A 23,424-nucleotide genomic window follows, 5' to 3' on the forward strand; every position below is an offset into this window, starting at 1 on the left:
TTCTTGTTGAAATTCTACTTGCTTAATTTTTTTGTTTCTCTAAACAGTATAGAAAATATCCTCTTGAGTCCTAATAGCATAAAAGTAACCAGACTGGATGCCTCTCTGTGCTCACAATTTCTGTTTCAACACAAGAAAAGCCTAAGAGTGCTTTGTGTTAAAATGGCACAACCACTTTGGAGAACACTTTGGAAATTTCTTTAAAAAGTAAACATGCATAGAGCCTATGAACAAATTCCACTCCTAAGTATTTATTTAAGAGAAGGGAATATATGTCCAAAAAAAAAAAAAAAAAAAAAAAAAAAAACCCTTGTAAAAGAATGCTCAGGAGGAGCCAAGATGGCAGAACAGCATGGAAGCTTTCTGTGTGTCTCGCATCCATGAAATACAACCAGATCAACACTGAACCATCCTACACACCTAGAAAACCGATTGGAGGATTAGCACAACAATCTGCACAATCTGAACCACAGAATTCAGCAGGTACGCGGCGTGGAGAGCTGAACTTGGGGAGCAAGAAAACCTGAAAGGTAGGGAACTGCTTTTGTGGGCAGAGAGGGGACGGAGACAGAGGAGGGGGGGAGAATATGAGAAAATCACCCTTCCCCAAAAGCAGCTGGAGAGAAAGTGGAAAACTGGAAACAGCCGCAGGGACTAAACTAAAAAGGGAGAAAGGAGAAAGGAGAGGGTTTAAATTCCATTAAGACTGTAACAAGGGGAGCACAAAGGCTGCAACTCCACAGCTCCATACCTGGCGGTGCTCTGGTGGGAAGGGAGAATCCCCAGGAACAAGTGGGGTCTGGAAGGTTCTCGGGCCACACGGGGAAAAGCAGTTCCACTGCTGGAAGGACATTTGGTAGAGACTGTTGAAGCCACCTGGTCCCAGAAGAGCCCAGAAGGTGGCCACATTCACTGGTGCTGGGGCAAGGTTGTTAAGGGTGAAACCTGGTGCCAGATGTGTGTTGTGATTTTCCATAATCCCTGAGATGCTGCTGCTACACAGTCTCGCGAACATCTTCTGGGATGGGCTGGCACCTGGCCGCAGTCTCGGGGCACTGGCAACAACAGGGTCCAGTGGGTGTACCTGTGTACAGCCGATATTCGGCCATTGCTCATTCGGCCATTGCTCAGTGAGACCCTCCTGCAGCGGGGCGGAACGGGTCAAAGCCTCAATCCCTCAGAAGTAGGGGGCCAGGGAAAACGGCCGCATCTGAGACAAGGCTTGGGAGAGAGATGCCGCCTGGGGCCTGGTCACAGAGAATGAAGAACTGGGGAGTGGACGAGAGCTGAAGACGGAGGACGGGTGCACGATTGCTGATCCAGGAGAACAGACTGGGTAGCTAGTGGCGCCATTTTCACTGCTCCCGCGCATGCACATATGCACCTACCAGCCTCTCAACAATCCACCCCAGTAGGCTAGCAGCGCCATCTAGTGGAGAGCGGAGCTGTTACACTAAGCCCCACTCAACTGGGCCAACATCACTCTTCAAGAACACAAGTCTCACTGCCTACTTAATTTATGGACTATAAAGAGCTACATTGGCTTCTAGGGGCAAACGAAGCAATTTAAGTCCTACTTCAATCTGTGAGCAGGTTCATCTATTCAATTTTCTTTCTTTTTTTTTTCCTTTTTCTCTTTTACAATTCTTTTCTTTTCCTTGAATACAGAAAGAGAAAAAACTCATTTCTATTTTCATTTTTTATTAAAAATATCTTTCTTCAATTTTGGTTACTATACTTTTTACTTTTGTGTAAATTTTTTCAAATTCTACTTTACTTCCATCATTTTACTTTAGTCTACTTCAGTGTACTCACCTTTTCAAATTCCCAATTTCCTTTTTTTTTCTTTTTCTTTTTTCCTCTTTTTCATTTCTTTCCTTTTCTTGAATGCAGAAAAACTTCATTTTTACTTTCAATTTCTATTAAAAATATTTTTATTTAATTTTTATTACTATATTTTTTGCTGTTAGGTAAGTTTTTTCAAATTCTATTTTACTTCCATCACTTTATTTTGGCCTACTACAGTGTATTCACTTTTTCAAATTTTCAAACGACTTTTTTTCTTTTCTTTTTTTATCTTTTTTCTCTTTTTCATTTCTTTTCTTTTTTCTTAAATACAGAAAATAAAAAAATTCATAATTATTCTTAATTTTTATTAAAAATATTTTTCGTGGGGCGCCTGGGTGGCGCAGTCGGTTGAGTGTCCGACTTCAGCCAGGTCACGATCTCGCGGTCCGTGAGTTCGAGCCCCGCGTCAGGCTCTGGGCTGATGGCTCAGAGCCTGGAGCCTGTTTCCGATTCTGTGTCTCCCTCTCTCTCTGCCCCTCCCCCGTTCATGCTCTGTCTCTCTCTGTCCCCCAAAAAATAAATAAACGTTGAAAAAAAAATTTTTTTTTCGTTAATTTTTTTCTACTACATTCTTTACTTTTGTGTATATTTTTTCAAATTCTACTTTACCCCCATCATCTCATTTTAGTCTACTTCAGTGTATTTATTTTTTTCAAATTCTCAAACAATTTCCTTCCCCCTCTTTTTTTCTCTAATCTGTCAAACCACTTTCAAACCCCAACCAAAACACACCTAGGATCTAGCATCATCTATTCGATTTTTGCGTGTGTGTGTTTTTAATTTTTAATTTCAATATTTATTTAATTTTAATTTTTTTATTTCAATTTTTCTACCTCATTAATTCCTTTTCTCCCTTCAAAATGACAAAACAAAGGAATTCACCCCCCAAAAAAGAGCACGAAGAAACGACAGCCAGGGATTTAACCAACACAGATACAAGCAAGATGTCTGAATCAGAATCTAGAATCACGATAATAATAATACTAGCTGGAGTCGAAAATACATTAGAATCCCTTTCTGCAGAGATAAAAGAAGTAAAAAATAGCCAGAATGAAATTAAAAATGCTATAACTGAGCTGCAATCACGGATGGATGCAGCAGCAGCAAGGATGGACGAGGCAGAACAGAGAATCAGCGATATAGAGGACAAACTTATAGAGAATAATGAAGCAGAAAAACAGAGGGAGATTAAGGCAAGAGAGCACGATTTAAGAATTAGAGAAATCAGTGACTCATTAAAAAGGAACAACATCAGAATCATAGGGGTCCCAGAAGAGGAAGAGAGAGAAACAGGGATAGAGGGGTTATGTGAGCAAATGATAGCAGAAAACTTTCCTAACCTGGGGAAAGACACAGATATCAAAATCCAGGAAGCACAGAGGACCCACATTAGGTTCAATGAAAACCAACCATCAACAAGGCATATCATACTCAAATTCACAAAATACTCAGGCAAGGAGAGAATCATGAAAACAGCAAGGGAAAAAAAGTCCCTAACCTACAAGGGAAGACAGATCAGGTTTGCAGCAGACCTATCCACAGAAACTTGGCAGGCCAGAAGGGAGTGGTGGGATATATTCAGTGTGTTCAATCAGAAAAATATGCAGCCAAGAATTCTTTATCCAGCAAGGCTGTCATTCAAAATAGAAGGAAAGATGAAAGGTTTCCCAGACAAACAAAAATTAAAGGAGTTTGTGACCACTAAACCAGCCCTGCAAGAAATTTTAAGGGGGACTTTCTGAGGGGAGAAGAGATGAAAATATATATATATATATATATATATATATATATATATATATATATATAAATAAATACCAAAAGCAACAAAAGATTAGAAAGGACCGGAGAACATCACCAGAAACTCCAATTTCACAAGCATCATAATGGCAATAAATTCATATCTTTCAGTACTCACTCTAAACGTCAGTGGACTCAATGCTCCAATCAAAAGACGTAGGGTAACAGAATGGATAAGACAACAAGATCCATTTATACACTGTTTACAAGAGACCCACTTTAAACATAAAGACACCTTCAGATTGAAAATAAGGGGATGGAGAACCATCTATCATGCGAATCGTCAACAAAAGAAAACCAGAGTAGCCACACTTTTATCAGACAATCTAGACTTTAAAAATAAAGACTGTATCAAGGGATGCAGAAGGGCATTATATCATAATCAAGGGATCCATAGACCAAGAAGACCTAACAATTGGAAACATTTATGCGCCAAATGTGGGTGAACCCAAATATACAAATCAATTAATGACAAACATAAAGAAACTCATCAACAGTAATACTATAATAGTAGGAGACTTCAACACCCCACTCACAGCAATGGACAGATCATCTAATCAAAAAATCAACAAGGAAACAATGGCTTTGAATGACACACTGGACCAGATGGACTTAACAGATATATTCACAACATTTCATGCTAAAGCAGCAGAATATACATTCTTCTCCAGTGCACATGGAACGTTCTCCAGAAAAGATCATATCCTGGGATACAAATCAGCCCTAAGTAAGTACAAAAAGATCGAGATCATACTGTGCATATTTTCAGACCACAACGCTATGAAACTCGAAATCAACCACAAGAAAAAATTTGGAAAGGTAACAAATACTTGGAGACTGAAGAACATTCTACTAAAGAATGAATGGATAACCACGCAGTTAAAGAGGAAATTAAAACGTATAAGGAAGTCAATGAAAATGATAACACCACAACCCAAAACCTCTGGGACGTAGCAAAGGCGGTCATAAAAGGAAAGTATATAGCAATCCAGGCTTTTCTAAAGAAGGAAGAAAGGTCTCAGATACACAACCTAACCTTACACCTTAAAGAGCTAGAAAAAGAACAGCAAATAAAACCCAAAAACAGCAGAAGACTGGAAATAATAAAGATTAGAGCAGAAATTAATGCTATCGAAACCAAAAAAAAAAAAAACAAAAAAAAACAGTAGAACATATCAATGAAACCAGAAGCTAGTTCTTTGAAAGAATTAACAAAATTGATAAACCACTAGCCAGTTTGATCAAAAAGAAAAAGGAAAGGACCCAAATACATAAAATCAAGAATGAAAGAGGAGAGATCACAACCAACACAACAGAAATAAAAACAGTAATAAGAGAATATTAAGAGCCATTATATACCAATAAAATGGTAATCTGGAAGAAATGGACAAATTCCTAGAAACATATACACTACCAAAACTGAAACAGGAAGATATAGAAAATTTGAACAGACCCATAACCAGTAAGGAAATCAAATGAGTAATCTGCCAAAAAACAAGAGTCCAGGGCCAGATGGCTTTCCAGAGGAATTCTACCAAACATGTAAGGAAGAGTTCACACCTATTCTCTTGAAACTGTTCAAAAAAATAGAAGTGGAAGGAAAACTTCCAAACTCTTTCTATGAAGCCAGCATTACCTTGATTCCAAAACCAGACAGAGACCCCACTAAAAAGGAGAACTATAGACCAATTTCCCTGATGAACATGGATGCAAATATCCTCAACAAGATGTTAGCCAACCGGATCCAACAATACATTAAAAAAATTATTCACCATGACCAAGTGGGATTTATACCTGGGATGCAGTGCTGGTTCAATATCTGCAAAACAATTAACGCGATTCATCACATCAATAAAAGAAAGGACAAGAACCATATGATCCTCTCAATAGATGCAGAGAAAGCATTTGACAAAATACAGCATCCTTTTTTGATAAAAACCCCCAAGAAAGTAGGGATAGAAGGATCATACCTCGAGATCATAAAAGCCATATGTGAACAACCCAACGCTAATATCATCCTCAATGGGGAAAAACTGAGAGCTTTCCCCCTAAGGTCAGGAACAAGACAGGGATGTCCACTCTTGCCACTGTTATTCAACATAGTATTGGAAGTCTTAGCCTCTGCAATCAGACAACTCAAAGAAATAAAAGGCATCCAAATCAGCCAGGAGGAGGTCAAACCTTCACTCTTCGCAGATGACACAATACTGTATATGGAAAACCCAAAGATTCCACAAAAAAACTGCTAGAACCGATCCATGAATTCACCAAAGTTGCAGGATATAAAATCAACACACAGAAATCGGTTGCATTCCTATACACCAACAATGAAGCGACAGAAAGAGAAATCAAGGAATCGATCCCATTTACAGTTGCACAAAAAAACCATAAAATACCTAGGAATAAACCTAACCAAAGAGGTGAAAAATCTATACACTGAAAACTACAGAAAGTTTATGAAAGAAATTGAAGAAGATACAAAAAAAAAATGGAAAAACATTTCATGTTCATGGATTGGAAGAACAAATATTGTTAAAATGTTGATACTACCCAAAGCAATCTACATATTCAATGCAATCCCTATCAAAGTAACACCAGCATTCTTCACAGAGCTAGGACGAACAATCCTAAATTTGTGTGGAACCAGAAAAGACCCTGAATAGCCAAAGCAATCTTGAAAAAGAAAACCAAAGCAGGAGATATCACAATCCCAGACTCCAAGCTGTATTACAAAGCTGTAATCATCAAGACAGTATGGTACTGGGACAAGAACAGACACTCAGATCAATGGAACAGAATAGAGAACCCGGAAATGGACCCACGAATATATGGCCAACTAATCTTTGACAAAGCAGGAAAGAATATCCAATGGAATAAAGACAGTCTCTTCAGCAAGTGGTGCTGGGAAAACTGGACAGCCACATGCAGAAGAATGAACCTGGACCACCTTCTTACCCCAGACATAAAAATAAACTCAAAATGGATGAAAGACCTCAATGTAAGACAGAAAGCCATCAAAATCCTCAAGGAGAAAGCAGGCAAAAACCTCTTTGATCTTGGCCGCAGCAACTTCTTACTCAACACGTCTCCGGAGGCAAGGGAAACAAAAGCAAAAATGAACTACTGGGACCTCATCAAAATAAAAACCTTCTGCACAGCGAAGGAAACAATCAGCAAAACTAAAAGGCAACCCACAGAATGGGAGAAGATATTTGCAAATGACATATCAGATCAAGGGTTAATATCCAAAATCTATAAAGAACTTATCAAATTCAACACCCAAAAAAACAAATAATCCATGAAGAAATGGGCAGAAGACATGAACAGACATATCTCCAAGGAAGACATCCAGATGGCCAACTGACACATGAAAAAATGCCCCACATCACTCATCATCAGGGAAATACAAATCAAAACCACAATGAGATACCACCGCACATCTGTCAGAATGGCTAACTTTAACAACCCAGGCAACAACAAATGTTGGTGAGGATGCGGAGAAAGAGGATCTCTTTTGCACTGTTGGTGGCAATGCAAGCTGGTGCAGCCACTCTGGAAAACAGTATGGAGGTTCCCCCAAAAAACTAAAAATAGAACTACCCTACGACCCAGCAATTGCACTACTAGGCATTTATCCAAGGGATACGGGTCTGCTGTTTCGAAGGGGCACATGCACCCCCATTTATAGCAGCACTATCAACAATAGCCAAAGTATGGAAAGAGCCCAAATGTCCATTGATGGATGAATGGATAAAGAAAATGTGGTGTGTGTGTGTGTGTGTGTGTATATATATATATACACGGCCATATATATATGTGTGTATATATATATATACTCGGCCATCAAAAATAATGAAATCTTGCCATTTGCAACTACGTGGATGGAACTGGAGGGTATTAGGCTAAGTGAATTTAGTCAGTCAGAGAAAGACAAAAATCATATGACTTCACTCGTATGAGGACTTTAAGAGACAAAACAGATGAACATAAGGGAAGGGAAACAAAAATAATATAAAAACAGGAAGGGGGACAAAACAGAACAGACTCATAAATATGGAGAACAAACTGAGGGTTGCTGGAGGGGTTGTGGGAGGGGGATGGGCTAAATGGGTAAGGGGCACTAAGGAATCTATTCCTGAAATCATTGTTTCACTATATGCTAACTAATTTGGATGTAAATTTTAAAAAATAAAAAATTTAAAAAAAGAATGTTCATAATAGCTTGATTCATACTATCCAAATCTCGAAACAAAAGAATGGATAAACAAACTGTGCCATAATAACACTATGGAATACTATTGAGCAATGAAAACAAAATGCTAGGGATACACACAACAACATGGGTGAATCTCAGATTCACTGAGTAAAAGAAGCATACATGCTGTCTGATTCCCTTCAGGTTTAGTACTAGAACAGACAAAACTAAACACCAGTGAGAGCAATTTCTGCACGGGAGGGCATGTGTAGACTGATTGGAAAGGGACACAAGGAACCTTCCCACGGTGTTCAAAACTATCTTGAAAAGGGTGTGGGTTACACAGACATTTGCATCAGTCAAAACAGAATAGACAATGCATTTAAGGCCTGTGCATTTTATTGCACATAAGGTACACCTCAATTGAAAAACATAAATTAGAAAAATAAGCTTAAGAATATTTCCACCGCCACCACGCTGGAAACGGCAAACCAATGGTTATATTCGCAAAGTCTGCCCCATCACAGGCTTTTGTTTTTTTTTTCCTATCACTGACTGAACCAGTTGGGGCCCAAGGCAGTTAAAGAGTACTTTTTTGGACAGAGAGCAGAAGCAAGCAAGTCATATCTGAGTACTCCCTGATCCTGCCGCTGAGAGAGAACAGAGGAAGAACACAACCCTTGAACCTAGCGTACAAGAATTTCCATGTACTGCAGTCAAGAAAATCCAAGTATGGCTGTTTCTAAAAAGGCATGGCATTTATTTTGGCAGGTCTGAAGACACCTTGGAAGACTAGATTACCAATTAAGTGTAGGTATTCACACACAGCATAAGGGATATGTGGTGCAAAGTTGAAGACATTGCTTTAAGACAGCAATGTTCTATCTCCTGCACTACCCCCCTATTCCGGGCTCTGCTTAATTTAGAGTAGCAATAACTTCCCATCATAATGCCAATATGAAGTGTCCTTAGACACTTCAACCATGCTCAACTGACCCTTACCTTTTCATTGGGTCAATAAAGGTGAAAGGAGAGGCCCACAGGGGTAGGAAACTGTACCTCTCCTTCCTCCTTCAGGGTGGTGGGATAGAGCCAGGGCCTGCATAGATGTAAGGGCACAGTGTTTGAAGCAGGAAGACTGCATTCTTCAGAACTGTGTCATGAACCACCCACGGGCTGGTTCTGTCTAGTTCTGTAACAATGGTTAAAGCATGCCCAGTTTATGCAAAGTTTTAAAGTCTGAAGAGTCCCAAGGTTTGGTGAATATATACAAATAAATATACAAATGCACCATTGGCTACCAGGGAAAGGAAAGCCAGGGGAGGACTGACAGCTAGGGAAGATGGAGATCCTGAGTACCCATGCAGTTAAGGCAATCAGCACTCAAAGAATGTTATTTAAAGTAAGATTGGGGGTAGGGGGCACCTCCGAGGCTCAGTTGGTTGAGCATCTGATTCTTGATTTCGGCTCAGGTCATGATCTCACGGTTCTCAGGGGTTCCCAGGATGGAGCCCCACATCTGGGCTCTGTGCTGACAACACAGAGTCTGTTTGGGATTCTCTCTCTTCCCCCTCTCTCCCCTCTCCCTACTCACGCTCCCTCTCTCTCTCAAACTAAATAATTAAACATTAAAAAAATAAATAAACATTTTTTTAAAAAGAAAAAATAAGATTACAAGGCTCCTCGCTGGCTCAGTCAGAAGAACATGAGACTCTTGATCTCAGGGTCATGAGTTCAAGCCTGATGTCAAGTGCAGAGATTACTTAAAATAAAAACTTAAAAAAAAAAAAAAGGATTAGGAGTACACATAACCTCAGGTACACATGAGAGAGAAATCATTTAATCATCTAACAAACATTTGTTGAAGACCTTGATAGGGAAATTATTTTGGATTATTCAGGTGGCTCTAAATGCAATCACAAGTGTCCTTACAAGAATTAGGCAGAAAGATTTACACTGTTGGCTTTGAAGATGGACGGACGGACAAAGGGGCCATGAACCAAGCAAGGAATGTTGCTCCAAAAGCTGGAAAAGGTAAGAAACATATTCTTCTCTAGAGCCTCCAGAGGGCACAGAGCCCTGCTGACACATTGTGGTTTTAGCCCAATGAAATGAATTTAAAACCAACACCTGGCGTCCAGAACTCTAAGAGAATAAACTTGTGGTGTTCTAAGTTACCAAGTTTGCAGTACTTTGTTACAGAAGCCACAGGAAACTAATACACTCTGTTAAGAAGAAAAGACAGGCTAAAACTGGAAGAAAATATTTGCAAACCACATATCCAACAAAGGTCTATTATCAAGACTATATAAAGAACTCTCAAAGTTCAATGGTAAAAAAAAAAAAAAAAGAAAAAGAAAAAGAAAAAGAAAAAAGAAATTCAAACAAAATCCCACTAGAGAATGGGCAAAAATCATCAACAGACACTTCACCAAAGAGGGCATACAGCAAATAAGCACATGAAAAGATACTCGTATCATTAGCCATTAGGGAGATGTAAATTATAACCACAATGAGTTATCACTACCCACCTATCAGGCTGGCTAAAATAAAAAGTAAAAACACCAAATGCTGGCAAGTCTGAGGAGGAACAGGATCACTTATAGACTGCTGGTAGGACTGTAAAATGGTACAGCCACTCTGGAAACTAGTTTGGCAGTTTCTTAAAAAGCAAAACCTGCAGCTAACATATGACCCCGCAATGGCACTCTCAGGCATTCTCCCAAGTAACTGGAAACTTACGTTCATACAGCACACATAGTCATATAGAGACACAAACATTCACAGGAGTTTTATTCGTAATAGGCAAAAACTGAAAATGACCCAAATGTCCTTCAAAGGATGAACAGTGAAGCAAACGTGTGTTATATCCATCCCGTGGAATACTATACAGCAATATAAGGAATAAACTACTGATTCACTCAACCCTTGGATGGACCTCAAGGAAATCATGCTGAATGAAAACAACCAAACCCCAGAAGGTTACATAGTCACATATATAAATTCCTGAATGCAAAATCACGGTACAAAGAACAGATTGTGCCTGCCAGGGTTTAAGGGCTTGAGAGGGAATGGTGGTTATAGAGGGTAGCATGAGGGAGCCTAGTGGTGACTGAGCGGTTCTGGTGGCGGGGCAACAAAACGAAACTTGGTATAATGTGCACAGAACTACACGTGTACACACAGAGCTGATGAAATCAGAATATGCTCTGCAGATTGCATCAATGTCGTTTTCCTTGTTCCGATATTGCACTCAAGGTATGTAGATGTTATCTCTGAGGAAAGCTGGGTGAAGGGTACATGAGCCTCCCTCCTATACTTTTGCAACTGCCTGTGAATCTATACTTATTTCAAAAGGAGAAGCTAAAAAAGTAATAATAAAGGTGGAGTAAACTAGAAATAGCTTGTGATGGAGATTAAGAAGAAATGCCTAGTAAGACAGGAGGAAAACCAGGAGTGTCTGGTGTTAAGGAAGATCCCAGAAAAAAAACGCACCAAGGACAAAGGTAGGTGACACAGAGGCAATTTTGGTGGAATGATGGAAACGGAAACCAGTGGCTTGAAGAGTGATCTATCTGTGGGTTAAATTTCTAGCTTCTAACTATTATAACAGACTGTTACATCTACATAACAAGTGTTCTGATTCTGAGCTTGCAAATGCTAAGAGCTTACAACTTGTTGAAACACTTACTTCGAACCAGGACTATTTTAAGCACTTTATAAGTATTAACACATTTAGTTCACAACTCAGAGACAAATTCAGTGAGCCTCTCCATCTTATAGACGAGTAAACAGAGACATGGGCTAATTAGGGAATTTGCTCATGTGAGAGCCTGGGACCAGGATCCAGGCGGTCTCTTCCATGCATTCATTTCTGCAACAAATATTTATGGAACACCTACCAGGTGTCAGGTTTCTGGCCATTAAGCTCCAAATTTCTACTCTAGTCACCACCAATCAGTTACTTTATCACTTTTGGGGTTCCAAATAGGTCTAGTTCAAGAGATAGAAGAAGGAACCCTTAAAAGAGTGAGACATAGAAAGTTTAAGGATAAAAAAACTGCAAGAGAAAAAATGATGGGGGGGGGGCCGTGTGACCAAGATTTTCTGTAAAACTATCTTCTGAAGAATTCTACGTGTGGCCATGTAGCTATTTCAAGCATGTAGAAGAGAGTTCGAGACCAAGTGGAGAAGAAGCAGTGGCATAATACAGAGAGAACCTATGTTTCCCAACGGGGTTCCAAGTCCCGTTCACCTGGAAGGATGCCCGACCGCCGCAGGGGTAGCTGCACAGAGCTGTCCCTCCCTCCACTCAGGCCTCCAGGTGACTGGGCCTGTGCCTTTCATTCTTTCCTTCAGCGTTTCTTTTTCCTGTTCCAGCAAACTTACCTCCTTTACTCCATGTCCTACTTCTCAATGTTATCTTCCTATTTGCTTACAGTAATGTGTATTTTGTGAAAAGTCTTCAATTACTGTGCAAATGAGAGAGAAAAACATGAGTGGTGGGAGTATTTAAAAGGGGAAATCACGTTATTGATGAGGAATAGCCCAGCCCACCATAATGAGGGCGAGTAAGTGAGCAGTTGAGAAGAGTGGGTTAAGGAGAAGGTGGCAAGAATAACCCAAAAATCCCACAGAAATGAGTTTAGGTGAAATGTTTTCTGATAAAATACATATTTGCTTTGCTGTCAAGTTCAAAACAGACTTAATTCACATAATCTTCAATCCATCCCATCTCCTACTTTCGAACTCTCCCATCAACTCTTCTGTCAAGCCCAATCATTTCTTTACGAATTTGCTTTGTTACTTTTTACCTTGTCCTTTTAACATGCAAAAGTTTTTAATATTTATGTAATTAAAACACATCAATTTTTCTCTTCTGTTTTCTCCCTTGGTGGTATAAAGAACCATCTTCATTCCAAGTCTTCCAGATCTTCTCCTAACAAACACCAACATTTATTTACCAGTGGCTCCTTTCTGGTTTTAGTCTTCTTATGCTATCTCTTCAATTAGACTTTTACATTTTAACTTACAAAGCACAGTAATAAGCTAACCAATCTTTGACAAAGCAGGAAAGAATATCCAATGGAATAAAGACAGTCTCTTCAGCGAGTGGTGCTGGGAAAACTGGACAGCGACATGCAGAAAAATGAACCTGAACCACTTTCTTACACCAGACACAAAAAGAAACTCAAAACGGATGAAAGACCTCAACGTAAGACAGGAAGCTATCAAAATCTTCGAGAAGAAAGCAGGTAAAGACCTCTTTGATCTTGGCCGCAGCAACTTCTTACTCAACACGTCTCTGGAGGCAAGGGAAACAAAAGCAAAAATGAACTACTGGGACCTCATCAAAATAAATAGCTTCTGCACAGCGAAGGAAACAATCAGCAAAACTAAAAGGCAACCCACAGAATGGGAGAAGATATTTGCAAGTAACATATCAGATAAAGGGTTAATATCCAAGATCTATAAAGAACTTATCAAATTCAACACCCAAAAAACAAATAATCCAGTGAAGAACTGGGCAAAAGACATGAATAGACACTTCTCCAAAGAAGACATCCAGATGGCCAACTGACAGATGAAAAAATGCTCAACATCACTCATCATCAGGGAAATACAAACCAAAACCACCATGAGATACCACCCCACACCTGTCCGAGTGGCTAACATTAACAACTCAGGCAACAGATGGAGAAAGAGGATCTCTTTTGCACTGCTGGTGGGAAGGCAAACTGGGGCAGCCACTCTGGAAAACAGTATGGAGGTTCCTCAAAAAACTAAAAGTAGAACTACCCTACGACCCAGCAATTGCACAACTAGGCATTTATCCAAGGGATACAGGTGTGCTGTTTCAAAGGAACACATGCCATGTTTATAGCAGCACTATCAACAATAGCCAAAGTATGGAAAGAGCCCAAATGTCCATTGATGGATGAATAGATAAAGAAGATGTGGTATATTTATACAATGGAGTATTATTTGGCAACCAAAAAGAATGAAATCTTGCCATTTGCAACTACATGGATAGAACTGGAGGGTATTATGCTAAGCGAAATTAGTCAGAGAAAGACAAATATACAACTTCACTCATATGAGGTCTTCAAGACACAGAACAGATGAACATAAGGGAAGGGAAACAAAAATGATATAAAAACAGGGAAGGGGACAAAACATAAGAGACTTAAATATGGAGAACAAACAGAGGGTTACTGGAGGGGTTGTGGGAGGGGGGTTGGGCTAAATGGGTAAGGGGCATTAAGGAATCTACTCCTGAAATCATTGTTGCACTATATGCTAATTTGGATGTAAATTAAAAAAATAAAATTTTAAAAAAGTAAATAAAAAATAAATAAACAAAAGCATAGTATTGAATTTCTTTAAAATGACCCAAATCTTTGGGACGCCTGGGTGGCTCAGTTAGTCTGGAGCCTGCTTGGGATCTTCTCTCTCTCTCCCTCTGCCCCTGACCCCCACTTGTGCTCTCTGTCTAAAAAAAAAACACACACACAACAAAAAAAAAGCAAAACAAAAAAACATATCTTTACCATGTTAAATAATTATTTGTGTGAGTTCTCCTTTAGTCTTTGTTTATTTGATGAAAAAAAAAGCTTTTATTTATTGAGGATAATATGTCAGGGCTTTACAAACATGATCTCTTTTAATCTACACAACTCTGTGAGCTAGATACTATATACCCATTTTATAGAAGAGGCCTCTGTGGCTGAAAGGATAAGAACCTGTCAAAGTTAGTTGGCTGTCAGTAGCCACTCTGGGGTTTGAACATATGCCTATCCAAACTTTAAACATACCCATATAATATAAAATAATTTGTATTTCTGTTTGCCTAATGTTGAATATCACATGTAGCTGTGATAGTTAATGTCATGTTTGTACCTAGTATTCATAATCGTTTCAATAACAGCACATTATTCGACACAGTCATATACCACAATTTAACCATTTCCCTTCATTGGAAGTTTTAAATGCTTCCTAGTCTTCCCTATTACATAGAACCCTGAAATGACAAGGATTGCTTTTATGCTTCCAAACTGTTTCCTTAAGATAAATGCCACACAACTGTATTATAAGGTCAAATGATATGAACATTTATTTTTTGAGGCTGCTAATTACATTATGCCAGGTTGCCTTCCAAAAATGTTGTAATGATAAGACTGGTAGGGTTGTATTGATTTTTGTACAAACTCACTAATTTTAGATGACATTTTTAAAAAAATACATTTTTAAGCTCTCTCAAAACCATTTTCCCTTCTTTTATAACCCAGGCTTATGTTGGTATATTAAAATCACAAACTAGGATAGAAATTTCCTAGTGCAAACACTTTATTTTAAACATGAAGAGAGTAAGACCAAGATCGTCAGAACCAGACATTCTAGCTATCTGTATTGGCCATATAAATATGTCTACTCTGTACAAAAGTTATGAAAATGCTAGTATCCTACCTATTACATGAATACGGCATATTGCACTTTCAAATTCCTCAGAGCTTGACAGATTTGGCCCTAGATACATTTCTGGTTTCATCTTAAACGCTTCTCATAAGTACGTAGTGTACTTTGAATCACCTCAACTATCTTCGAAGTGATTTAAGATTTGAAGTTTCCGTAGTGCGGAGGGGATGATTGAACAAAGAACAAGATTTATGACAAGCACTTCTTCCCCTTTGTTTAAGGCCTGCAAGAACATGTACCGGCCCAAACCACAAGGGCCTCCTTGACCCTGTGTAGGAATAGGTAAACTAGGCAATCCCATCCCCAAGTGCTTATAATCCAATTAAGAGACAAAAATGTCAAGGCCAGAGAGATCTTGGAAACTATTTGGATCCATCTCCTTCTATAGAGTAGGAAGGGAAACCCCAGGGGGAGGCAGCAAAAGGTAGTAAAAGGACTTAAGGGTTTAGGCCAGAAGTCTAGAGAATAGTGCAGAGGTATGTGAATGAAATGTCCCAATATATTATGAACAAACGACACTTAAAGGTTAAAGGAAAATAAAGACCCAAAAAATGAAAGGATGAAAAAAAAAAAAAAAAAAAACACAGCTCGGATACAGGAGTGGGAATGCTCAATGACTTATTAAAGTCTGCTGTTTCTGAAAACCTCCATTCAGTCCTCTACGGTAGCATCTCGGAAAATCTCCAGACATAAATACTTTGAAGAGAGCTCATGAAGCAAATGAAAGTAGACAAAAGGGCCCACAAATTCTGACTTCCTAGCATTCAGGCATCGTCTGCCCTCCAGAGCTCTCACCTACGGAAGGGTGAGAGCTTACTTTAAGATATTTTAGCTTCCTGTGTATATATTATCATCCTCCCTCGTAAGAAGCTGCCTAAAATATTATTGAAATGATTTGGGGAAGAGTGAAATTTTGATATTGTGAGAAGTAAAGAGATGGTTCATTTTCAGAAATACTAAATAAAAGCTGGGTTGTCCAGTTAACCTAATAGGTCTACAACCTACTGGAAATATGTGCAACCCTCACCCCCACCCCCACCCCCCTACAATGGAGTCCCAAACCCTTAGACACTTCTCTTCCTGGTTCTTCTTCCGCTCTCTGTCTGGTGGACTTATTTTCACAGGTTTTGCAATGAACATGTGCCATAGAATAAAGGGAGGAGGGAATGAAAGTCTCTGCCTCACTGCAGGGAATAGGTTTGTCCCAATCAGACTACCTTTTGCCTTACATGGGCATAGGCAACCTCCGGGAAAGGCTGTAACCTCTGTAGTACTCAGCCAATGAGAAATCAGGGGAGGGACCTGTGTGCTAGGAGATAAATTGCCTGCTGTGACTGTCACCAATGTGCCTGTTCATCAGACACCCACGCTTGGTTGATTAAAGCCTTGCTTCACTGTGCTCCGAGTCTTGGCCTCTTTCCTTTGATCAGGTCAGTGGGCTTATTTCTCATAGATGTCAAGTGAAAACTCCTTGTCTCCAACTTAGAGTAATTAGTAACATAAAAGAAGTTCAGGACAAACATCCATATTACAAGTTACAAATTAATTTTTAAATGTGTATGTGAACAATAATCAAAGTATCAGAATGCTATGTATCTTGTAAGTTTAATGGAGGAAATAAATTATGAAATGTGTTCAAAGAATAGGTCCTAAAATCAAGTCAGTGGATCAGGACCAGCAGTACCACGTCGGCCAATTTGTGGATGTGGATGTGACATGGAAATGCTCTACCAGCAAGGGCATCATCTGGGCCAAGAGGACCATGTGCCCATCCAGATGAACATGGCTGAGGTTGACCAGGTGACAAGTAGGTTCAACAGCCAGTTTAAAACCTACACTATCTGTGGACCAGTTAACAGGATGGGGGAGTCAGATGACTCCATCCTCCTACTAGCCAAGGCCAACAGCATCGTTTCAGAGAACTTCTGACTGGAGAGGCTCACAGATGGAACATTTGTCATAAATAGCAACCCCCGCAAAAAAAAAAAAAAAAAAATTCAATGAAATTGAAGTACCAGGAAAACTGTACATAGGAAGGTTAAATACTGTTCTGTGAAACTTTTATTTCAGTTATAGTTATGTGAGTTTATTGCGTTGTAATATAAAGGAGACTTTTTTTATTGTGAGTCACTTCCAAAAAAGTATGAGAAACAAGTTTAAAAGAACATTATGTAAGTAACAGAAACAAATGGAGAGATGCTGTAATACATCATGGCTTAGAGAAAAATATTTGGTTGTAATAGAGAATGAATGCAGGGGTAATAGTATGAGTAGAGAACAAAGAATATACCAAAATCAGCTGCAGTACTAAATTTCCAATGCCAAGCATAGTGTACTCAATAAACATGTATGGAGTGAATTAATTAATAATTATGGAACTAATTAACTATTGGAGACCAGAAGCCACTAAGGATAGGAATATGAAAAAAAAAGAATATAATCAAAAGCATGTATGAAAAAAAGATTTACAGTAGCCTTAGAGAAATGTAAAACTGAAGGGCATTTTACACATGTATATGTGTGCAGGTGCATATATTTATATACATATACGTATATAAGCCAACACACACTTTTATCCCTATTAAAGAGCTCACTGGTCCTCATAAGTATGGGTAAAGCTTAGATTATACACAAATCTGATTAGAGCTCTTCTTAATCAGCAGTCCTGAACGGAGCGAGAGAGGGAAGTGAAAAAAAAACAGGGCAGTAGCATGGAAGGATGAATGAATGAATGGTAGATCTGACTGTACAGGGACTTGTTTTTACCCTGCTCTCTATCAGATACATCCTCAGCGTCCTTTCTCCTACTAGACAGGTTCAAGAGGTCATAAATACACAATAATGTAACTTTCCGGATTTGCGAGTGTGTCTTCGGGGAAAGAAGGGGACGCAGCACGTACCTACCAGCAGCAGCTGAATGGGGGTGTTTGGTTCATACTTGATACCAGTGAAAAAAGAAATGATTTTTGTATTTCCTCTCCTCCTTCCCCCACAGCACTGTGCGAATGGACTAAAGAAAACTTCAGGGGAGTAAAGCCAGCAGTTCACCCAGAAATGTGACCGCCATCGAGATTATGGTGACGAGAAAGCACACGCAGGACGTTTGCTTAAATGCCCGGGTCGGGAAGAGGGACCAAAGAAAAGTTCCCACCCACGGCACGCACCTCCTGGGCTCCTCACCATTTGCATCGCTTCCTCCATCCACTTTTCGGTTTCCTCCGCCGTCACCGAGCACCCGGCGCCACCAGTAGCCGGCGTGGAGGCCGCCTTTGCCTCCATCCTGCACCCGGGCCGTGGCGCTCAGCGCCCGAGGCTGAAGCAACAGCAGCGGAGCGCCGGCAACGGAACGCGGCGGACGCGAGCCGCGGTTTCCAGGGAAGTCGAACGGCGATGCACTCGGGAGCGAATTCTAGACGGACCCGGGGGGCACGGACCAGTGAGCGGCGACGGCGGCGCGGCGGCAGCAGCAGAAAGCGCAGCTGCTCGCCTGTAGTCCACGCCCCCTCCCCGCCCCGGTGACAGTCTCTGCGGAAAGTCGCGTTTGTGATTTCTGGAGAGCACCGAGCGGGACTACGGAGGTGCTGCCTGGTCGTTGGGGCCAAGTGACGAGGAAACGCTTTCCTGGCGAACAGCCCCTCCCCACCCCCGCCGCCCTTAGACAGCCCGCACCTTCAGGGTCTGAAGATGCTGAGCTCTATGTGGAATTTTCTAAAACGTCACAAAAAGAAATGCATCTTCCTGGGCACAGTGCTCGGAGGTGGGTGACAGCGTCCTCGGAAAGGGACATTGGGAGAAGGGGGCGGAAGAGAGGTGACTGTCTTGGAAAATAGAGGCCGGGCGACCATAGTCCCGGATATGTGGAGGGGCTTTCGCTCGCCGGTCGGACGGGGCGCTGGGTGACGAACCCCTAAGGGTCTTCCTGTCTCTGCGGTTGTCGGATTTGTATCTTTTGTGCTGAAACTGCCCCTTACTCTGTTTCTCTCCTCCCCTTTCTTCTCGCGGACCTTGGGAGAACCCACCACAATTAAGTTTTTGTTTCAAGATAATCATTCTCTTACCGACACATTTCAAATTGTTTTCCTGGGAGGTTCTTCGTTTCTCTTTGGCACTCTCCGTATTTTATTTGGCTTTCATCCTTCGCAGAAGTTTCATAACGTTCTAGGAGAGTTACCTAAAGCCTGCCCTTCCAGCGTTGTTTAAAGTTAGGGGCGCCTGGGCGGCTTAGTGAGTGAGCCTGGAGCCTGCTTGGGATTCTCCCTCTCTCTCTCCGTCTATCCCCCCTCCTCCTCCCTTCCTCTGCCCCTCTCCCCAGCTCGCCTGCCTGGGCTCTCTCTCTGTCTCAATAAAAAAAAAAAAAAAAAAAAAAAAAATTAATTTGAATTTTTGAAAACTGCACAGTTATTCTAAATGACTGGGAGGTATATACTAGACAAACACATATCAGTGTTTTAGTTCTGTTTCTGCTTCTTTAGAATACAAATTATGCAGTAGGAAATGTTTGAGAGATGTTGTGCCGTCTTCCTGGGGATCTTCAAGGTTGGGATCAGTGCCCATCCAGCTGGTGTAACTGAGTTGCACAGGCTGAGAGGCGATTTGGAAACAGGGAAGATAATCCGGAGAGCCTTTTGCCCCATAGGACAGTCATGCCATAATATGCAGGGACTTGAAGGAGAGAATAAAAAGCCATGTGAGATACAGGAGAAGGAAGCATAGGAATGTTAAGAGGGAATTTTTAGAATTTGACTTTTTGAGCAATTATCACTAACTACATGCTTCGGTTACAGAAGTAGTTAAAAACAAGAACAGCAGTTTTCCAAACAATTTGATTGCCTCTCTCTTACTATTAGATTATATTCTATTGCCCCCCAAACAATGTGAAATTAACAATACTTTTGACATCAATAATTCAGATCCGTTGATTCTTGAAAGCTTGAAATCAGCTTGTTGATGGTGAGGAGAGTCTTTTCCTGATCTCTGAGGTGTATCACAAATCAGTAAGTTTTTAGGTAAAGTTTTACAGCATTCTTTGATAAATCCTTTACCAATAAGGTATATTTTCCAGTATCTTCAGCCATTAACATCTAATGTACAGAGCTCCCTCAACTTACAATGGGGTTATGACCCAATAAACTCATCGTAAGTCAAAAGTGCATTTAATACAACTAACCTACCAAACATCATAGCTTAGCCTATTCTATCTGAAGAACACTTAACTTTAGGTGACAGTTGGGCAAAAGCCTGTTTTATAATGAAGTGTCAATACCTCATGTAATTTATTGAATACTGTACTGAAAGTGAAAAACAGAATGGTTGAATGAGTACTGAATGATCGTAAGAATTGTTTACTCTCAGTGATGGAATGGCTGACTGGGAGTGGGGCTCACTGCCACCCAGCATCACCAGAGAATATTGTACCACATATTTGCTAGCCCAGGAAAAGATCAAAATTCAAAGTATGGATTCTACTGAATGCGTATTACTTTCGTATCATCACGAAGTTGAAATTTTCATAATTCAGGGACTGTATATTTCTCTTATGCCAAGACTACTAAATCTATCTTATTTGTAGAAGTTAAAGACATATGTATGATGGAAGAACTATAAATAAAATATTTTTTGGCACTACTGAAGGAAGGAAAATAATCTCTCTTTAGCAATCTCAGAATAGCGTACCCCATCAGATTTATGGAATAACCTAATGGTAGATTAGATGTAATGGAACAAGGAGCAAAAGAATATACTTAAGAGATAGTTATAAATTTTTTGAAAAATCTATTGAGAGCGTTATAATTACAGATTAAGAGGAATGAGAAGGGGTGGGGGAAGTCCACAGGGATAGAAAGAGAAAATAATCCTAGTGTTTTGTATCTTCAAGGGAAAGGTTCTACAACATGTTACATTTCAGTTAACATAAGACATAGTTATCAAGTGCCTGTAGTGTTGAAGGTGATATGATTAGAAATACAAGAGTTACAGATTTTTAATAGTAATAGCTACCATTTGTTGAGTGCCCAGTGGGCACTGTGCTAAGCTCTTCTAGTCAGTGGGCATGATGAGTAGTTATTTTTTTTAAGCTTCTTTGTTTTGAGAGGGAGAGAAAGAGAGAGTAAGCTTGAATGGGAGAAGGGCAGAGAGAGGGAGAGAGAGAGAGAGAGAGAGAGAGAAAGAGAATCCCAAGCAGGATCCACGTTGTCAGCATGGAGCCCAACTCCAGATGAGATCATGACCTGAGCAGAAATCAAGAGTCAGACACTTAACTGACTAAGTCACCCAGGCACCCCAAAACTGAATTTATGATGTAGGAAGACTAGAAGATACTTTGCTTTACCAGGAGTGTTCTGAAAGGAAACCTCAAAACATTTATGTTTAGTTTTGAGGTATTTCATGAATGTTTTCATTATTCATAAATAAAACCATAGCACAGAAGAAATTTTTAAAGCACCTTATAAACCCAGTCTTTCATTTTATGGATGAAAAAATCTAGACACAGAGAGAGGAAGAGTCTTGCTCAAAATTACCTGCCTAGTTGGTGCCACAACCATCAATACCTACTGTCTTCAGGTCAGATTCAGGCAGCCAATCGAGTATATAGATGATCATGAGCCCCATATTTTAGCTAATGAATTCTCTGTCTTCGTTTTTATTTTCCTAGGGAAAAAAAAAATCAGAATATGTTACTTTTAGGAATGAGACCCTGGCTACATTTCACCATTTATGGGAACTGACTTCAATGCTAACTCAAAATAATAATAATAATGAGCTGTGGCATTTTATCCTAATTCTATGTACTCATTTGCTGGTGTTGCCATAACTAAGTACGACAAACTGAGTGGCTTAAGCAACAGAAATGTATTGTCTCGTAGTTCTGGAGGCCAGAAACCCAAGATCAATGTGTTGGCAGGATTTGTTTCTTCTGAGAGTCTTAAGAGAAGGATCTTTTGCAGACCCTTCTCCTTGGTTTGTAGATGGTCATCTCCTCTGTGTCTTTACATCATCTTCCTTCAACACCTGTCTGTGTCCCAAGTTTCCTCTTTTCAGAATACCAGTCAAGTTGGATTAGAGCCCACCCTAATGACCTTCTTTTAACTTGATTACCTCTATAAAGACCTTATCTCCAAATAAGGTCATATTCTGAAGTAAGGGGACTTCAACATATGAATTGGGAAGGATGGGTGTGATACAGTTCAATCCACAACAATTCATTTTCTTTTAACTTTCCTTAGAATATACTACACTTATCAAACAAACATGGTAAGTAGTTCCTGAAAAATTTTTATCAGATACTGTTGAGAATCTGATGAAAGCAGTGTACCTTTTCTCCCAGGAAAACACATATGCTAGTCATTTACTGTTATTCCAGAAAATTCTTAGCTACACAGAGGGCATCACTGCAGTGTTTCATTTTACATCATTACTATTATTTGCGAAATAATAGTAATTTTACACATAACTTTAAGCAATCAGTTGTGCAAATAAAATACAATTCATTGAGAATTAGTTGTTACATAAGAATTGCCTGTCAAAGAGTTAGTGAAGCATAAGCCAGTTTCTTCATTCTGTTGGTATTATGGCACTATCATCAGTTTATTGAGAAAGGATTACAAGAAAAGTAGTTATGAAGCCACTTATATGACATTTATTTGCTCTTTAAACATAATTACAATACATTTATTTGCATACAAACATAACAGTCATACTTTATTTCTAATTATTTGCAGGACATACTTTTTACTGAACTATTATTTTTTAGAATATATATGTTATCAGTTTATCTATAATGCTTATATTAGTGAAAATATTTCAGGATATGTGCTTGCTTTGCAGTTCTTAAAGGGCTGCCTTATCCCCACTTGTGACAAATAGACCAAATCCAATGATTTAGGTCTTGCAAAGTTCTTAGGTTCTTTTTGGCAGATATTGGGGGCCACAGACAGTTGGAGATAGGTGAGGATTAGTTACTCCCTTACAAATTTGTTGCCAGGTTATAAGGAAATAAGTTCTAACACACATAAAAACAATCTATTAGCCAGGATAAATAAAAGAGTATCCTAACTACGTTTTATGAGCTAATTGAAGTTCGTGTCCTCTTTCGGTACCGCAACAGAACC

General features: G+C 39.7%; 2 protein-coding genes and 1 pseudogene across 5 annotated transcripts in view; 2 read left to right on the forward strand and 1 right to left on the reverse strand.

The window, feature by feature from the left end:
- ADAT2 (adenosine deaminase tRNA specific 2) overlaps nt 1-18,715 on the reverse strand; it is a 48,834-nt gene extending 30,119 nt beyond the window's left edge. For all 3 annotated transcript variants that reach the window (XM_045499871.1, XM_045499872.1, XM_045499873.1), the window contains exon 1: nt 18,497-18,715. In XM_045499871.1, the coding sequence (XP_045355827.1) occupies nt 18,497-18,595 (99 nt within the window). In that variant the 5' untranslated portion in view covers nt 18,596-18,715. The remainder of the gene's footprint in view (nt 1-18,496) is intronic.
- LOC123609104 lies at nt 16,823-17,267 on the forward strand (annotated as a pseudogene).
- Nucleotides 18,716-18,756: 41 nt separating the features above from the next.
- The window catches only part of PEX3 (peroxisomal biogenesis factor 3), a 34,887-nt gene continuing 30,219 nt past the window's right edge, over nt 18,757-23,424 (forward strand). The window contains exon 1 of one of the 2 annotated variants that reach the window (XM_045499847.1): nt 18,757-19,073. In XM_045499847.1, the coding sequence (XP_045355803.1) occupies nt 19,001-19,073 (73 nt within the window). In that variant the 5' untranslated portion in view covers nt 18,757-19,000. The remainder of the gene's footprint in view (nt 19,074-23,424) is intronic. The other variant, XR_006717611.1, reaches the window with a different exon arrangement.

This window comes from Leopardus geoffroyi, chromosome B2 (assembly GCF_018350155.1).
Source record: "Leopardus geoffroyi isolate Oge1 chromosome B2, O.geoffroyi_Oge1_pat1.0, whole genome shotgun sequence".
In the NCBI taxonomy this organism is placed as follows: domain Eukaryota; kingdom Metazoa; phylum Chordata; class Mammalia; order Carnivora; family Felidae; genus Leopardus; species Leopardus geoffroyi.